The sequence below is a fragment of the Symphalangus syndactylus genome, chromosome 4 (assembly GCF_028878055.3).
Source record: "Symphalangus syndactylus isolate Jambi chromosome 4, NHGRI_mSymSyn1-v2.1_pri, whole genome shotgun sequence".
NCBI classification, from domain to species: Eukaryota; Metazoa; Chordata; class Mammalia; order Primates; family Hylobatidae; genus Symphalangus; species Symphalangus syndactylus.
The window spans coordinates 21,369,868-21,388,775 of NC_072426.2; the positions used below are offsets into that span (position 1 = coordinate 21,369,868).

At 39.2% G+C, this 18,908-nt stretch overlaps 1 protein-coding gene across 2 annotated transcripts in view; it reads left to right on the forward strand.

Annotated features, from left to right (window-relative positions):
* IMPG1 (interphotoreceptor matrix proteoglycan 1) overlaps positions 1-18,908 on the forward strand; it is a 169,398-nt gene that overhangs the window by 21,287 nt on the left and 129,203 nt on the right. The window contains exon 2 of one of the 2 annotated variants that reach the window (XM_055274210.2): positions 13,910-14,143. The exons of the other annotated variant lie outside the window; for it this stretch is intronic. Within the exon in view, the coding sequence (XP_055130185.1) occupies positions 13,910-14,143 (234 nt within the window). The remainder of the gene's footprint in view (positions 1-13,909; positions 14,144-18,908) is intronic. 2 annotated transcript variants of the gene reach the window in all.

Genomic DNA, 18,908 nt, shown 5'->3' on the forward strand with positions numbered 1-18,908 from the left:
ATTACATCTTCTTGTTAACTTTTTTATGTTTATAGAACATTTTGCAGAAAGTCTGTAGAAAGCATAATGTTCTTCTTTCTCAATTCTGACATTAGTTAATTTTGTCTTCTTTATTGGATCAATCTCATCTGTTTGTTTACCTGTTTTTGCTATCAATATTTTCCAAAAAAGTTTGACGTTTATATTTCTTTTTTTCCATTTGTATTTATGATCTCTTTCACATTTTATTACTCTCTGTTATCTTTGTTTTTTCTAATTTTCTTTGGTCTTATTTTGTTTTCTTACACCAGTCTTTTGAGATGGATGCATAGGTCATTAATATTTAGCTTTTCCTTTTTCTAAAATAAACATTTTGATGATATCATTTTACCATTAGGAACTGCTTTAGTTTCATTCCACAAGTTTTATTATATAGTAATTTTATCATTTCAGAAAAATACTAATAACCATAATTATTTCTTCTTTGACATATGGGTTATTTTGAATAATTTTTTTCAAATATAAAGATTTTCCATTTGTTTTTCAAACTAATTTCTAGCTTACTTCTCTATTAGTCTAACATGATGCATATGTTATCAGTCCTTAATGTATTCAGATTTGAATTTTAGTACAGTATATATCCAATGTTTGTTTATTTTCCCTCTGCTTGAAAAGAAAGTATATTTTATAGCTTGTAGATATGATGCCTCATACATGTCCATTAAGTCAGGCTTGAGCATGTTTTTCAAATCTTCTCTACCCTTACTGAATTTATTTGTTCATTCCATCCATTAAGAGAGATATCTTAAAATGTACCTACTATTATATTTTCTGTATTGCCTATCAACCTTTGTATTATATATTTATATATTATTAAGTGCATAGAATTTTAACTTTCTATGACTTTTAAACTGTTATCATTGTGACCTGCCTGTCTTTGTCTTTGTAATGTCTTCTGCCTAATAATGAACTTTGTCCACGGGTTTGCTGGAACTGGCTTGTACTGACAAGAGCCAATTGGCCACATCTTTTCCAAACTCAGTGTTCAGTTATGCCATGTTGGTGGCTTGAAATCAGTCATGAAAGAGTATTAACACACAGAAAGCAGCAAATGAGACAAATCTCACCCATGCTCCAGAGCTGGCTATTAATATTTACCAGCAATGCTCTGACTTCATTTGATTTTAATATATCAGCTTTCTTTTGATTAGCGTTCTTCTATTATAACTTTTTTCCATTCTTCTAATTTTAACCTCTGTGTCTTTTGATTTAAATATGCCTCTTAAAACAGCAAATCGTGGGAACTTTTTTAATGTAGTCTGACAATCTCTGTCTTTTAACAGGCGCATTTTGTCCATATGCATCTACTATGTCCCAAATATTCCATGGAACATACTTTTACTGAAAATTTATCTGAAATTTAAATTTGACTTGGTCCTATATTTTTATTTGCTACATCAGGCAATCCAATTCCTACCAGGCCTAGCACTAAACCTCAGAATAGAGTGGCACTAGAACATAATAACAGGTAACAATGTGCCAGGCTCTCTGCAAAACACTAACATCTATTTTCTCATTTAATTTTCAAAATACAACTACATAATAGGCAAGCACTAATCAAAAACTATAGTGTTGGAAATACTATTATCTACTTTTCAAGTTACAAACCAGAGCAAATAGAAATTAATTATTTGCCCAAATTGAGGAAGTGGCAGAGTGCTCTTACTATGCTTCGGTCTCCAAGTACCCAAAATGAAGTTTACCTTACTTTTCTGCAGGAACTGATAGGTCCTCATGCATCCAAAAGTTAACAGGCAAAGATATACAGCTGTTTCTGTTTGATCTGCTCCAATTCTGCTCTGCTTGAGTAGTTAGAATATCATTCATTTTTTTGTAATTTATGCAACAAACAATCTATATATATGCAATTGTCTTTACTGAGAATTCCCAACATACTCCAAGATTAAGTTTACATGATAGCAGTAAAACCAAAGGGTAGTGTGTGGTTTGTAAAATTATAATCATGGACAGCACAAACTTCCAGAATACAGGGATGCTGGGCTAAATTAGAGCTGACTCTGATATAAGTACTTCAGATATAATCGGAATCGGATGATACAAATTTTGCCCCCAAATATGTAGCACTCTTAGCAATCACAGGAAGAAAGATACCTTGTGTTTCAGCACCTCAGCACAGCTGGAACCAGAAGTAAAGTGGATATTTGGCACAAATCGTTATGTCCCATAAGTAAATCCACATTCCTTTCCCCTAATATTTCCTCAGGACACCTCAGCTTCTGAAGTTAGCTTCCTCCTGAATTTTTTGGAATTTGTTTTATAAGCTCTTAGTGGGTCTCTGAATTCTTGTTACTTGTTGTCCCCATCCACCTCCAAGTCAGCTTCAAATATCATGGGCCGAATCTTCCTCTGGTTCATGCATTACCTGGCATTTTCTGGCATAACCGCTTGGTTTCCAAACTTTGTGTCAACCTAGGCTATAACAGTGCTCTGGAAAGCATAGTGTTGCTCACATTTGTGAGGTACAATCACTATCTCAGATTTACTTGTACAATTCCATGCAGATTCTCTTATGGTAACCTGTGTACTTATTTAAACTCCACATTCTGAAACTTATGGAGATGGTTTCCAAAAAGTACACATAATTAAGAATTGGGAGGCAGAGCAGTGAAAAAGGTTAGTGGAACTTCGGTTAATGTAAAGATGAGATGATTGGCCGGGTGCGGTGGCTCATGCCTGTAATCCCAGCACTTTGGGAGGCCGAGACGGGCGGATCACGAGGTCAGTAGATCGAGACCATCCTGGCTAACACGGTGAAACCCTGTCTCTGCTAAAAATACAAAAAAATTAGCCGGGCGTGGTGGCGGGCGCCTGTAGTCCCAGCTACTCGGAGAGGCTGAGGCAGGAGAATGGCGTGAACCCGGGAGGCGGAGCTTGCAGTGAGCCGAGATTGCGCCACTGTGCTCCAGCCTGGGCGACAGAGGGAGACTCCGTCTCAAAAAAAAAAAAAAGATGAGATGATTAGGAGTGGCTTAATCAGCCTGAACCTATACATATGAGGAGATGGCAGCAGGATGATCTGAGGGGTACTGAAAAGTCCAGCTGCTGGAGAAAGGACTGGTTTATTTGTGTCAGCCCCTGAAAACTAGGCAGCCATGTATGAAACCTTCACCAAGCTGGCTGATAATTTTAATGTAACTGTTCTTACTTCAGTTTCACATTCTGTTTACTCCAACTTCACCTCAGCATTAATCCAACTCTATTCACCATTTTTTTCAAAGTGATAATGCATTTTACAATTAATCACAGCTTATAAAAATATCCTACTCTCATATTTTTTAAGATTGGCTCATCTGTAGAGATTTGTTGATTTGGTTTATGTATTCAGGTAGTCCTCAACATTTTAAATGTTTGCTAAAATTGCCAAAGTAAATTTAGTACTCCATGAAGAAGCAATGTGTCGATCCTATGGTTTCTCACAACCCCTGGCACAGTACTGCATACCTTGAGGGCGCCTGTACCGTTGTTTGAGAGGCAAAGGCATTCCTCCATTATTAGAAGTATAGTTCCCCACCTGCAGGGACAGCACCTCTGCAGGTGGCAGCTAAATGTTAATGTACCTCATCCGAGAGGCTGCATTATCAAGTGATTTCATGCCTTAAATGGAGGCAGTGTGTACTACCTTTTCTTGCAATGTGTTTCTCTCCTTTCCCAGGGCACAGAAACTAGTCAGCTTTGAGAAAGAACACTCCTCCTCTTCTCAGTATGCCCTGCCCTCTCACCCTACTGAGACGGATGATGAGTTTGCACACATTTCTGTTCTGGGTACAGTTGAAAACATGACCCTGCTAGACTCCTACCTCTTCACTCCCTGACATTTACCAGACCTGAACAACTGGCAATTCCATCTGTTCAGAGGGTCATCCCCTTTGGGCACGAAAGAGGCAACTTCCTTTTCCACCTCTCCCTTCAACTTCAGTTCTGTTCCTACCCACTCACTACACTGCATAGGCCCTCAGCAAGAAGTGCATATGTTTGTACCTCAGCATGCCACCAACAGATTTGGTTCTTCCTTTCTTTTTTTTTTTTTTGGTGTGTGTGCAATGAGGTAGGGCTCAGTACATATGTACATGTATGGAATAGAAGGTAGGCACTAGCAACCTCTTATTTCTTGTAAGGGTTTGCCAAGGTCCTAACCATTTCCTTCTGACTCAGCAAGTCTGATGGTTAAACCTGATTTTTGCAAGAAGAGAAAAAATAATGCAACCACTCTAATTATTTGAGACCGCTGATTTTTATCCTCAGCAGGGAGTACTGCTGCTGAACAAATGCCAGTTTTGGAGGTAAAAAAGACAGTGATGGCATCCAATTTTCAAAAGCTACAGAGAGGAAAATGGTATAACATCCACCCCATGCATTACTGATAATCAGCATGCATGCTGATTGTGAAAGTCTATTTACCTTCTAATCATTAAAATAAATAACTGCAAGTTTCCTTACTTTCTATGATCTTCTTTTGCATCATTTATTCCAACAAATTTTGCCTCTAAGGCGACAGATTGGGGCTGGCATTGTATAAGTTTGTTGAGAACTCCCTATAGGAGGGCAAGTGGGAGAGCAAGTTGTAGAAGCTTCTCTGTTCTCCACTTTATTGCCCAGGAAACAGTATGCTTAAAATCCATGCAGTCTTCTGGGATAGATTGTACAAGGTATTCAGAAAATCTGCATAATTTGTTGATACATATTCAGGTATGTTAAGCACTATTTGTATTTAATTGCTTTTGCTCTTTGGGAAAAATTTGTCAGGTGTGTAATTGAGAATCTACTAATGTAGTGGGAGGACCAGGTTATAATGAATCACAAACAAGAGAAGCATTTGCAGAAATGCCACAGTCCCTCACTTTTTTTAGTAAGGTTAGAAAAATTTGGGAGAAAGATTAAATTGTGTTTTTTTTTTAACTTCCAGTCATTGAATTGGTGCTGAAATGTTACCTACTTACTCTCTATAGAGTTCTGTTCCTCAAATTACGATTTTTTGTTCTGTAGAAATTACAGTAAATTTTATCTCTGCTCCTGTTAATTTATTCATTAAGACATCGAGACTTTTTCCCCTAGGAAGACATAATGGGTTTGCTAAGTGCTTATACCAATGGCTGTTGCTTTCATAGCAATGCTACCGTGAAAGCCTGATTCTCTTATTCCTGATGTCTAGTATTGCCACTGTATGTGTACAGTAAGCCCCTGTATGCCTACAAGGTTAAATAGCTAAAAAAAATTCCTCTAGAAGAGTTTGGTAAGGAATAGTCCAAACAGGTTAAGTATCCACTTGAATATGTAGCCAAGAAAGAGAATGACTTGTGGGCAAAGCTGAGCCTAAAATAGAAACTTTGTAAGCAGCCTATGTCTAGAAGCCAACTTTGGTACTGGAAGGAAAAAAATAATAAACTCTTCAGTGATATGACAAGGAGATGATGTGGCCTATGTCTTCAGGGATGCCAGTCAACATTGCGGTCACATGGCCATCAGCCTTCAACCTAGAGTGAAAATGGTACTTTGACCAAAGGGCTGGCTTTCACATTAGCTAATAAACATGCTTAGGTGATCCAAACCTAATTTTTTTTTGAAGGAGTCTCACTCTGTCACCCAGGCTGGAGTGCAGTGTCACCATCTCTGCTCACTGCAACCTCCACCTCCCAGGTTCAAGCGATTCTCCTGCCTCAACCTCCCAAGTAGCTGGGATTACAGGGGTGCGCCACCATGTCTGGCTAATTTTTTTTGTATTTTTAGTAGAGATGGGGTTTCACCATGTTGGCCAGGCTAGTCTCGAACTCCTGGCCTTAAGTGATCCACCTACCTCAGCCTCCCAAAGTGCTGGGATTACAGGCGTGAGCCACTGTGCCCGGCCCAAACCTAGTTTTTAAACAATAAACGAAGAGTCAAAAGCCCAGTATTTCAGAACTGCCACTCACATCCTTGGGCAGATTTGACTGTTTTTTAGGATAAAGTAATGTTTGAAAGTGTTTAAATTCAGTGGTTGTTCTTTTAATTTCCCTGCCTATATATTCGGAAATTTCCAAAATTATCATAGTTACACTGGGTCGCAGAATCTAGGTCAGCTCCAGGATAGAGTGGCTAAATTTTAAAAGGAAAATAAATAAATAAATAAATAACACCAACCTCCTCAACTTAAGCCTTCGGTGCCAACCATTTTCCTTAGCCTGCTAGAAGGTTCCCTACCCACCGACGTCTTGTCCTCCTTTATGTCCACCTAAATACTTTCTACCTGCCACGTCTTTCATAAGACTCTCCCAGCTCAAGGGAGCCCTTCCTACTGTGCTAGATCTCTGCCTTTTCCCAAATTGTCTATTTTGTTACAAAACCACCACCCTCACCACCACCCCCATCAACAAATGTCAATATCCAAATTCACAGAAGGGATCAGTGGAGTTATAGTTTACAGTCACTTTCTGTATACTGTGTGTTAGATAGTCACACCTTCTGGTGAAGTGTCGTATTCACACATTGAATACACCAGGCTCTATAAACACATCACAAATACTGAAATATAAAGAGAATGAAAGAGACAGAGACAGAGAGCAAGAATAAAGGTAGGGGGCAGGTATTGGTATCTATGCATGTGGTATCAGAGGAAATCTTCACTCACTAGGACCTTGCTTTTGTCTTGGAAAAGGATGGAAAGACAAATCTTTTTTTTATTTTAACTTTTAAGTCCAGGGGTAAACGTGCAGGTTCATTACATAGGAAAACTGTCTCATGGAGGTTTGTTGTATAGATTATGTCATCACCCAGCTATTAAGTCTAGTATCCGATAGTTATTTTTTCTGATCTTCTCCTTCCAACCACCCTCCACTCTCTGATAGGCCCCAGCATGTGTCGTTCCCCTCTATGTATCCACGTGTTCTCATCATTTAGTTTCCACTTATAACATGTAGTATTTGGTTTTCTGTTCCTGCATTACTTTGCTAAGGATAATGGCCTCCAGCTTCACTCATGTCCCTGCAAAGGACATGAATTCTTTCCTTTTTATGGCTGTATAGTAGTCCATGGTATGTAAGTACCACATTTTCTTTATCCAGTCTATCACTGATGGGCATTTAGGTTGATTCCATGTCTTTGCTATTGTGAACAATACTACAATGAACATACACATGCATGCGCCTTTATAACAGAAGGCTTTATATTCCTTTGGGTATATGCAGTAATGGGACTGCTGGGTCAAATGGTCAAATGGTATTTCTGTCCTTAGGTCTTTGAGGAATTGCCACACCAAAAAGACAGTCTTTTTAAATAGTTTGTGTCAGTGTAAATAGAAAAATGAGCTAGTATCTGAAGGAAACATGCTATAGAGAGAGGATTTTTTAATAGAAGGTAAAATAATAGCATGTTTATGTGCTTCTAGAAATAATCCAATATCAAAAGGGAAAATGATATAGGAAAGTGAGAGAAGAGTTTCTGGAAGAATGTTCTTGAATGGTGAAAAAGGATGGGACCTGGTGCCGAAGTGGAGAGTTGGGCTTAAGTAGAAGCACAGATCAATCATCAAATAGTCACAGGAGGCAAAGCATAGACTATGAGCACAGACGCAGCCAGTGAGCAGTGAGCAGATGCAGTGCTGGATGCTTGGGAAGTTCTCTTCTGGCTCCTCTTGTTCTCGGTAAAATGTGAAGCAAACTCATCAGCTAAGAGCAAGAATCAGAATCAGCAAGAAGGTACCAGAAATCTGAGAAAAGTGTGTAGCTCTCCAGGGGAGTACAAAACTGAATTGGACCAGAGAAATATAGTGTGATTTTACTTAAGGACCATAAATTTAAAGTGTGCTCTAACACCTGTTTTTCTCCAGCCATGATCAGCTATACAAAGATTCAGGTAAGGGGTAGGCAGTGGGTTGAATTTAACCATGATTATGGTTTTGCCTGTCAAGTACAATAATTGAGGGGCAAGGGAGTTGCCATCCTCAAGAGCCAAGTAATAATGATAGTCTTCCTCATTGATATCCACATATTTAATTGGTTCCATTGATTATTTATTTATGGAAAGATTGAAAGTGTCTGGGAATGCAGATTGTACTAAAATATACTTTATATATAAACCATCTTTTTTCTGGTCTTTTGGTGTTTATTTAGAAAAGAATTTTTATTTGCCTTTTCACTTAGGATATTATCTTTAATAAGATGACTGTGTCCTAAGCCTGTGATATTAGACACTTAAAAAGAGGACAGAAATTTCAAAGAGGAGTTGCAATAATGGATGCGGGCAAGACGAAGCATTTTTTCACAGTCTAATGGTTTTTAAAACAAATCTAATTCATACATATATTCTAAAAATCCCATTAATATTTCCACACACATTTTTCATTAATTCACTTAATTAATATGTATTGCATCCCTGTCATGTACAAAACATTGTACGAGGCAAGCACCAAGGTGAATTGGAGAGGGGAGGGCAAGATGACAATACAGATCCCAAAGGTATTTGCAGTCTAAAGGGAGAAACTCATATATTTACAACAAATTAATATTCAAGACAGGACACAGGAAGCACTACAACGCAAGTTTCATGGCATTTGTTTATCTCATTTACAGCTATGTACCACAGTGGACTTGAAACAGTAGTCGCTTAATGAATACAGGTGAATCAGTGAATGCCACAGAGATATGAACCACCCTGGAGGAACAGGAGGGAGCAATGAATGAATTCTGAATGTGGGATCTGAAAAAGCGTAGTGAAGAATGTAACATTTCACTGGCTTTTAAAAGAAAAGTAGGAAAACAACAGAAGGAAGAGAAGGGCCCTCTCATATGAAAGACAAACAAGAGATGAGCACTGCAGTGTGGAAGCAGGAAGACTTCAGGGCATAGACATAGTTTTGTCTGAGGGCTGAGGAATAGCACAGTGAAAGGGTATGTTAGAAAGGAAGAGTGGTAGGGGCAGAGTGGGAATAAGAGCCAAGCTATGCTGGTAACAAAAACACTCTATTTAATCCATGACATATTAAGAAAACTTGTGAGGTGCATTTTTCCCACAAACCAGTTCTAAATATGTCTAATTTTACACTGTGTGATTTCATGCTATTGCTGATATTTTCTTTTATAATTTTTGTAGGTACAGGTTTTCACTGATTTATAAAATGTTATTCTACTGACTAATGGAAATTTTGAATAAAGCTTTCAAGATCTTACTAAAAGAAAAGGGGGGTAAGGAAAGGAAGAGCGATACCAGCAAGTGGAATGCCTCGATTATCTGATAAAGGAGTTCTTATTGAGCATTTACACTGTGTCTTACACTGTTTTAGATGCTGCCCATGTTATAACTCATTTAATATCACAGAACCCTGTAAGGGAGGTATTATTATTATTCCCCATTTTATAGGTGAGGAAACTCAGGATGTACTTGGATGTCAAGTACACCCACATTATACAACTAGTAAGTGACAGCTCCAGGCCCTGTGTACCATTGGTTCTATGAAAACATTTTGAATAGTTGAGTGACATTATATGATTTGTGTTGCTACTACCTTTTTCTTTCAAAAGTAATGAATATATTTAAGTTAAATTCAGAAAGTAAGCACCATGTATATTACAGCTGTTCCTCATCTGTATTTAGAAGTTCTGAATATTCAAATGTATTACTTTCCATTTCTATCTTTTCTTTATCAATGATATGACTATTTCCAAAACCTATTGGCTTAAAGGTTGTTTTCCTAGTGTTTAATCTATAATTTAAAATAGTACAATTGTATTTTTTTCTTAATTCATAATTTATTTAATTAAACTGTTCTAATATTATTTTACTCCAATACCTTTTTAGAACTACCTAAAGTAGGGAAAATATGAGGAAGTGTTTATGGAAGTAGCTGTAGCTTGGTGTTTGCTATACCAGAGGGCAGAAATAGGACTGATATATGGAAGTTATCAAAGTAATTTTCAACTCAAAGTAAAGGTGGTTATTTTTTTTCTGAAGTCATTCAGAAAAAAATGTTTCATTTCATTCAGAAACAGTTGTTGATGGCAGCCAATTCATCATCAAGTAGGTTACACTCATTTTGTCATCATCTTAGAGATTTCCTGCCTCAGAAAATTTTCCAGTCTTTTATTAAATATACTCTATTTTGTAGCAAGTCTTCCAACTATCAATTCATTCTCATTAAATTTTCACCTCCTCTTTTCAAATACTTATATAAACCAAAAATATCAAACTCATAAAAGTGACCCAAAGAATCTTTAAAAGTTCAGTTCAGTATCAACATTACAATTTATGCAGGACTGGAGAACAGCATCTGAACTGGTCTAATTGCCTTATTCAAGAGTGCTTTCGTCAGCTCCAACAACTATCAGCTCTTTTTATTTCATTGAAATCTGTAACAAACAGACTTTATCACTGCGGCCAGTCATCCTTGGACTCAGGTGACCTTAAGTTCCTGATCTCTCACCTCGTCTCTAGTGAGGATGGGGCAGAGGCATAGACAAAAGATTCTAATCCCAGCTCAAGCTACAGCATCATCACAGGGGGGCTCACTGTGGTTGGTTTTGTGTCACAGAAACAGAGTAGTCAAGGTGTCTTATATTTGTGTTATGCCAAAAAAAAAAAAAAAAAAAAAAGATGGAGGTTGTTTGTTCAGCCAAGAGAACCTAAAGCAGGAAAAATATGAGGAAGTGTTTATGGAAGTAGTTGTAGCTTGGTGTTTGCTGCACCAGAGGACAGAAATAGGACTGATACATGAAAGTTATCAGAAAGTGATTTTCAACCCAAAGGAAGGAATTTATTAAGTGGAGATATTCAAAAGTGGAACATGGTACTTTCTAGAGGAAAGAAACAACCATTTATAGAGTATTTGTCTTGGGTCTTCTCCAGCAGGAAATATTTAAAACTGGGTGACCTTATAATTTATTTCCCAAACAGGGACACATTTGAGAATGAAAGGATAACAGCTATAAACTGGGGTATCCCAGGCAAATGGGTTCACATTACCCTAATTCACCCTTGTAGATCCCCAGCTGTGTGGACTTGCTGACGTGTGGAGAATAGGGAAATACTGACCCTAGTAAGGGAAAGGGAAAAGTGGGAGCTCATGGAGGTGCTGAGAAACAGGGCAAATCTGTGACCTTCTCGCCCCTGCTTCTGCACCTACCCTGATAGGATGAAACCTAAAGACCCATATCAAATCGGGTCCCTGTCAGTGAACCTGGATATGAACAAAGTGTTAGGATCCAAAGGGATCCACCTGGGAAAAATTCCAGGACAGCATCATTGTTCTCAGAGCCAGGATAGAGTAGATACTCTTCCCAAGTCAAGTTACCTACCCTGATAGGATGAAACCTAAAGACTCATATCAAATAGGATCTCTGTCAGCCAGCCTGGATATGTGCTAAGTGTTAGGATCCAAAGGGATCCACCTGGAAAAAAATTCCAGGACAGCAACATTGTTCCCAGAGCCAGGGTAGAGTAGATACTCTTCCCAAGCCAAGTTACTCAGAGAGTTCTACAGGGCATAACGTTAGGCAGTAAGAACAGGACCAGCCCCAAAGGACCAAAGACTGTGGTGATGACAAGATACAGAACAGGACCAGGCCGATAGCAGGACCCCACACATTACAGGCAGGCACAGTGAGAAGAATGGAGAAGGGCAGGCATATAGGGGCACAGTCTCCCTAAATATGGTCTGTGTTACACTGCCTAGACCTAGAACTACCCAGTGAGGCAGCTTTTTCTTCCATTCTAAATGGCAATTCAAATATAACAAAAACTTACTTTTTACTATGACAAGTTTATTGCAATCTATAAACTGCTTGAAAGGATTATTAAAATTAATATTCCTAAACAAAAATTCACATTTTACTAACTGTAATGGGTACTAACAGCTGTGTGCTCCGCTCCTATCCCTCTCTTGCACTTTGCCCCTAGATTGAATGGGCACCTTTCACTTTGCCATGCAGCCATTTTGACTCAGGAAAAACTGGTTCCAACTCCATGGTTAGAATGAGCCACTTCAAGTAATCCCAGTTCCCTGCCCTGTAATTACTCAGATCAAGCCGATAGCACTGGCATATGCCTTGCAACTGGTCTTGCTCCAGTTGCAGTCAGACCTAAGGGAAAGGCTATTTTTCAACATGAATGAGAGTCAAGGTGGTGAACCAGTTGCTGCTGGCCATCATCAGGGGAATTTGATGGAAGCCTGCCCACGGATGATATCACCCCATGAAGGGACAGAACCAGACAAGTCAGAGCCAGACCTCCATTTCCACCAGGCATTCCCTGCCTCTGGCTTTCCTTTGGAGGTGATAACTTTCTTACTGTGTAAGCCAGTTTGCGATGCACCCACCTTGATTCTTCATCTGTAAGCATCTTAGTAGATCTATAAAGCAGTGATTCCCAAACCTGCCTGCATATTGAAATTACCCAAGGATTTTCAAAAATTGCTGATGCCCGTATTCTATGCAGAGATTATGATTTATGGGTCTAGTGTGTTGCTGGGTGAGCCAATTAATCTCTAAATTTCCTCCCTTCCTGGAGATTCTTTCCTAAGAATGTTCCTCTGCCCAAGGTGAACACAGGGCACTCTGAGACTTCTCAAAGTGACAGGAATATGTGTTGCCAGGTGGACTTTCTCCACCCTCTACAATATTGAGGGACTTTTATGCTTTGCAGTAAGATTTGAATTGCTCTTCAGCTATCCTGCTTGGATTCCCCTTTTATCACATTTCAGAAGATACGGGTTTGAGAGCCTTCCCTAGTAAAATGGGATTATAAGTCTCTATAAGCCCCATGTTTGGAGTCTCAAGAGGCCATAGAAAGAGGTCCCAACTGTTCATCAATAATTTTTTTTAATGGTAGAATGGATAAAAGGAAAGAGATGGAGTAGAAGAGGAAGAATTGAGATCTGACTACACTGTTAACATCCTCTGCCACCCTCTCTTTCCCTCTCTCTCTTTCTCCCAAGCCCAACATCAAAAACTAGCTCTTTCTTTCACATTTATGTGTAACTTAGATCTGACTACACTGTTAACACACACTGCCACTCTGAGCCTCAGTACCCTAAATGCTGATGAACTGAGAAAAACGATATTTGTTTCATCTATGTAGTAAAGCTTTCGTGAGGATATGAGGTAATACATATAAAAATTCAAAATTAAAAAGTGATGAATCTAAGTTATTATTATGAGAGGTCTAGAAAGTTAAAAATGCAGTCTAGACCTAACCCTAATAGATACCAGCCATGCCAGCAGGATGAAATGGCTTAGTAGAGAGTTACATTCTCTGCCAGCCTCCCCCTTGGTGTCCTCCCCCTTCATCCTTCCTCTCACCATCCTTCATGAAATGGCGAAGCTTGCACTGCAAATGCAATTCTAAGATACATCCTTGCTCCAACCCACTTTCAGCCAGATTGCCATGCTCTGAGCCCTGCCCATATAGAATTCCTAGGGCTGCCACTAATAGGCAGGAAGGTTATTTTACTGCATTTTTCCCCTAGGTTTTTAGAAGCACTCCACTTCCTCATCAACAGTACACCTCTGGGCATCGCAATGCTATATCATTCCCTGCTTGAATTATATTATCCATGATAAGAGACATCTCTTGAGAGGCTTGAGTGCTAAGCGGGGAGTGATTTTTAGAAAGATGTGTGGGAAATGGTTTCAATATTTGGCAGTTCCTAAAGGCAAGATGATTTGAGACATTGGCTTTTTAAAAAGACGCTTGATCAGCTCATTATACTATTCTCTTATTTCTGAAAATGCCTTGTCATTTGGAATATTACTTTAGCAGTTGCACCAAGGTAGAAATTTCATAAACTAGAGGATTATAATTTTCAGTTTATTTAAGTCATTTATCCATATATGTCACATATAACACATAAATGTATATATTCACCAGGATATCAATCTTTCTTTTACAGATATCTCCATTAACATATACCATTCTGAAACTAAAGACATAGACAATCCCCCAAGAAATGAAACAACTGAAAGTACTGAAAAAATGTACAAAATGTCAACTATGAGACGAATATTCGATTTGGCAAAGCATCGAACAAAAAGATCCGCATTTTTCCCAACGGGGGTTAAAGTCTGTCCACAGGAATCCATGAAACAGATTTTAGCCAGTCTTCAAGCTTATTATAGATTGAGAGGTAAGGAAAGAGATGAAACCTGTTTAGCCTTGTGTTATTTCCATCCTTTCCCTTTCATTCATCCATAGGTTGTCTTTAGCCTAAAACTTCCAGTTGTCATTTAGCCACAAGAATTATAAAAATCAACCTAGTGGTAATCTGACAGTAATGAATAATAAACATTTAAAACTATGGTAGATATCAGCTCTTATGGTTTAAAATAATATCTTGTGCAGCACAGAACCAACAGGACATTTATAAATCACCAGAAAACCTTGGCATCCAGATTTTACCCCTTTATTTTTTATTTTTACCAATGCTCAATATTCCATTTTAATGTTGTTCATATGGGTAAGAAGCACAGGATGATTGCAATGTCAGGAATCTAAGCAAATTGATTTATGACTTAAGATTTCATTTTTCAAAAGCAACATTACAATCCAGATCCTTTTATAAGTTTGTGTATTGATGATCCAGCAGAAACTTTTAAAGTTTGGGCACCCAGAGGCACGTTGAAGTGCAGAGGAGAAACAAATAAAGAGTGGTTACCAAGATATAATGCAGGAGTGTTAGCAGAATTTACAACACAATTACAGTGGTTTCCAGCAGAGTCACAGTCCACTTTTCACCCCAAGACTGCTTAACAGGATTCTGACGGCATTGCCGGAAACCATTAAGGAGTTAATCACAGCGCAGCCATCACTGACTATCCTTTCACTAACTTACTATGGATGACAAAATTCTCATGGCTTCTTTTTTAAAAGAAAAAAAAAAACAAATCTTTGGTAGCTACTATTAAAATTCCCCAGGTGGCTCCAAATAATGCAAAATATCTTGTCTCTCTGAGTCTTAAATTCAATTTATCTTATACGCGAAAGTTGAGTTTTACTGATTTCCATCTTGATTACACTAGATGTTTGCTTCCATTCCAAAAAGCAGAGCCACCCTGCTTTATTTAAAGCCCACCTACTAGAGCAAGCCGGTTCAATTCCAGCCTGTGATGTGTGGTACACTATGACAACTGAGTACCCATTTCACAATACTCACATCCAGACAACTTCTTGGATGTCTATTTCTGTTAGATGTGTCCACGTTAAATTAATCTGAAGAGCTCTTATTTGGTTTTGGAAGCGTAATTAACTAACAGTCTCAAAAATATCAAGTCTTATATTCCTTATGTGTCTCATTTTCTGTGGAAATAAAAAGATATTCACTTTCTGAAAGAAGCCACACCCATAAAAAAGTGAAAACTACTGTATCACAGTCTGAAAGAGGATTCTCACTATAGAAAATCAAGGGCACTATATTACTATTTTGAGGTCCTAGAAGGGCATCTCCACAGAGCAGGTACTAGCCAACGCTTGTTGGTGGACACAGAACGCAAAGAGCCCGTTGGGAAAATAGAGAAAAGACAGTGACATGCCTAAATTACTAATTTCGAGTGTGCCTACACATTGATCAGATAATGACTCTGGTAAATTCCATATTGTTTGCTCAGGGATGGACGTACATATAGTATTTGCATCACACTGAATATGAATGCAACTATTCCTATTTTCACGTAACTTCTAATTCTTTATAACATTCACAAATAGGACTCACTGCAAGTATTTAGAATACACTATTTATTGCTGCAACAAAATTTTTAGCTCTGAATTTTTATTCTCAGCTCTTTATTCTTGATTAGGTTGCCTCTTTCATTCTTGTTTCCCTGGATGAAACAAATCATTGTTTTTCTCCCCACAGCAATGACAGTCCATTATCTTTATGGCTGCCCCTAGGTAATATGAAATTTTACTATTCATCAGCTGGGTTTCTTGAGTCAAACAAATTGGTTCACAAAGAAACAAGAAATAAGACCCAGCTACAAAGCGGTGTTCCTCTGACAGAGAGACTCACTTACTGTTCTTGTTGCTACTTTTACAAAATTATCCATTGACATCTTTCAAACTTAGGAGAGAAAGCACTCATATTCCCAAATCAAATGGAACATTGAATTATTTCATTTCCCAGGGCTTAAAAGCAACACAGTGAAATGTTCTGAGCTTTGTGGTAGAATCATAAATGTGCTTATCTCAAAGCCCAAATGCAAGAGGCAAGCGTGTTTCTGGTAATCTACAGGCTGAACTCTGTGCCCCAGCCAAATTTCCTGCTATACAGATGCCTCCCTTCAGACCCTCCTCACCCTCACCTGTGTCTCTCCCTCTATTTCCCTCCCTCTCTGTCTCCCATACCCAACATCAAAAGCTAGGTCTTGGCCAGGCGCAGCGGCTCTCACTTGTAATCCTAGCACTTTGTGAGACCGAGGTAGGCAGATCACCTGAGGTCAGGAGTTCAAGACCACCCTGGCCAATATGGTGAAACCCTGTCTCTACTAAAAATACAAAAATTAGCTGGGCATGGTGGCGCACGCCTGTAATCCCAGCAACTCAGGAGGCTGAGGCAGGAGAAGCACTTGAACCCGGGAGGCGGAGGTTGCAGTGAGCCGAGATCACGTCACTGCACTCCAGCCTGGGCAACATAGTGAGACTCCGTCCCAAAAAAAAAAAAAAAAAAAGCTAGATCTTTCTTTCACATTTATGTGTGCCTTAGAGAAGGTTAAAGATGAATAGGGTCCTAGTTCTTTCTACTCCGTGTTGTCTGCAGATCAACAGCATCACCACCACCTGGAAACTTGTTAGAAATGCAGAATCATACATCCCACCCCAGACCTACTGTCAGAATCTGCATTTTAACAAGTTCCCCAGGTAAAATTCATTTGTACTTTAAAGTTCTAGAAGCACTAATCTAGAGAACATCTAGCCAACACTCCCGTTGTACAGATAAGAAAACTGAGATCTGATGAAGTAAAATGGCATGTTCAGGCGCACAGCTGGCAGCAGAACAGGAGTAGAACTCAGTGTCCTGATTCCCATTTCAGTGTGCTATTTCTCCCTCTAATGTGTGCACAACCCTGTACTGCGCATTTGCACATACCATTGGTCTAACAATACTAATTGCGAATAACTGTCTGCAGGCCAGGACTTCCAATTACAGACTGCCATGCCTGGCCTCCAGGGTATGTGCTCCCTAGGGTTCTTCCTACATCATCAAATTACTTAGGATATGACCTTCAGCAGAGAAGCTGACGTTCTGTGATCAGATTTCAGGCATTGGCCAGCAACTGTGGGAAGACTGGGGTGGGAGGGAGGCCAAGGTGCTGGATTTCTCTAGAATCACTGTGGCAGTCCCTCCCAGCAGGTTCAAAGGAGGATAGTACAGAACAGGTAAATCAAAAGTTTACAAAAATCCAATTTTGAGAAGTTTTCAGGTCCCTCCCAGCCCTGAGGTCCTTTGATGCCTCAACTTTCAAGGTTTTTTTGATACTTCCCCAGGAAGGATGGGGGACTGTCCTGGTGGGTTGTGGGCTGGTGCTTCCAATCATGGAAAGAGTCTCTGCCTCCTGGCTTGTGAGAAGCTTCCAAGAGAAAAATAACATCAGAGGAGCCACAAAAAAAAAGAAAGCCTGCCCCTCAGAAAGAGTCTGAGATTTCATCCTTAACATTATGATTCCTGTAAACTACAATGTCACAGGGAGATAATTTTTCAAGCAACTTCAGACATTATGCTCTAGAAAGAAGATTCTTTCAGGGCCCTTATGGAAGGTTTTGAGTAGTTCTGTGTCCTGTGGTAGGAGAAAGAACAGCAGGGAAAGGAGCAGAACTAGGAAGATGCACACAACAAAAATAGTACCTCTTATTTGACTGCTCAACCTCAGTCCCCGCAACCATATGACAGGGACTGCCTGCAGAAATCTCTACATAGCTGGTGATGCATCCTCAGGCTACATAGCACCCAGGAAAATGAACTTCTGTATACATCTGTCTACATCAGTTATGATGCCTGCCAGTCTGAGTTTGGGCTCAATTGGGAGCAGCTAGGCTCAACAAAGAACACAATTAGTTCAATACTTAAATTGCAATGAAATAAAAGCAAGTCTTAATCTGAGATCAAAAGTGACACACTCAAGGTTGTGCCTAACTTGTAGACAGAAGAGATTGTCACATAATATCTTCCCCGATGTTTCACACACAGATATTGTCCACGAAAGTCACCAACACTTAGATATTGTCCATGAAAGTCACCAAAGACAGTGCTAGTTTATTTTATGTATTGTTGTATCTCTGGCACTTATATAGGTTTTTGAATTGAAGTAGCCACAAAATAACATCCCCAGAGAGAGTGTGGAGTATGTAAGAAAGAAGGCTAGCAAAGGCAGCTGGTTTGCTTAGACTAGACATACAACTGTTAGGGTCTGGACAAATCTGAAAACATCCAAGTGTTGTTTCCTTCTTGTATACTATGTAGACTATTGACCAGAGATGAAGGGTCAGAGACAGCTTGCTGGTTTGTATCAGAAAAGGCATTAAAACTTCTTGATCCTTGCCTGGCAGTAGACAGTTCACAAAAATGAATTCTGCAAGGTGAGGTATTCCATTGCTTCCCACGGGGAAATAACAAGGATCCCTGTTATTTCCCCCAGTGTGAGAAACCAGATGGCACATCTGAGGTGATCAGGACTGCACCCTCTCCTGTCTTTGTGGGTTACTCATTAAAAGATAATTACCTTGAAGGTTCTGGTCAGGTTGCTGCTGGTAAATGACCTGAGCTTCTATTCATCTAGAATTTTCTTCTTAAAACAGAAAGCTAAGAGAAATCCAGACATGGAGTAAGCGGAGAGGAAGGAATAACATATAGGCGTAAGAGTCTCCAGATTGGTCTTGTCTCACCCTATTCCTCCCCACGG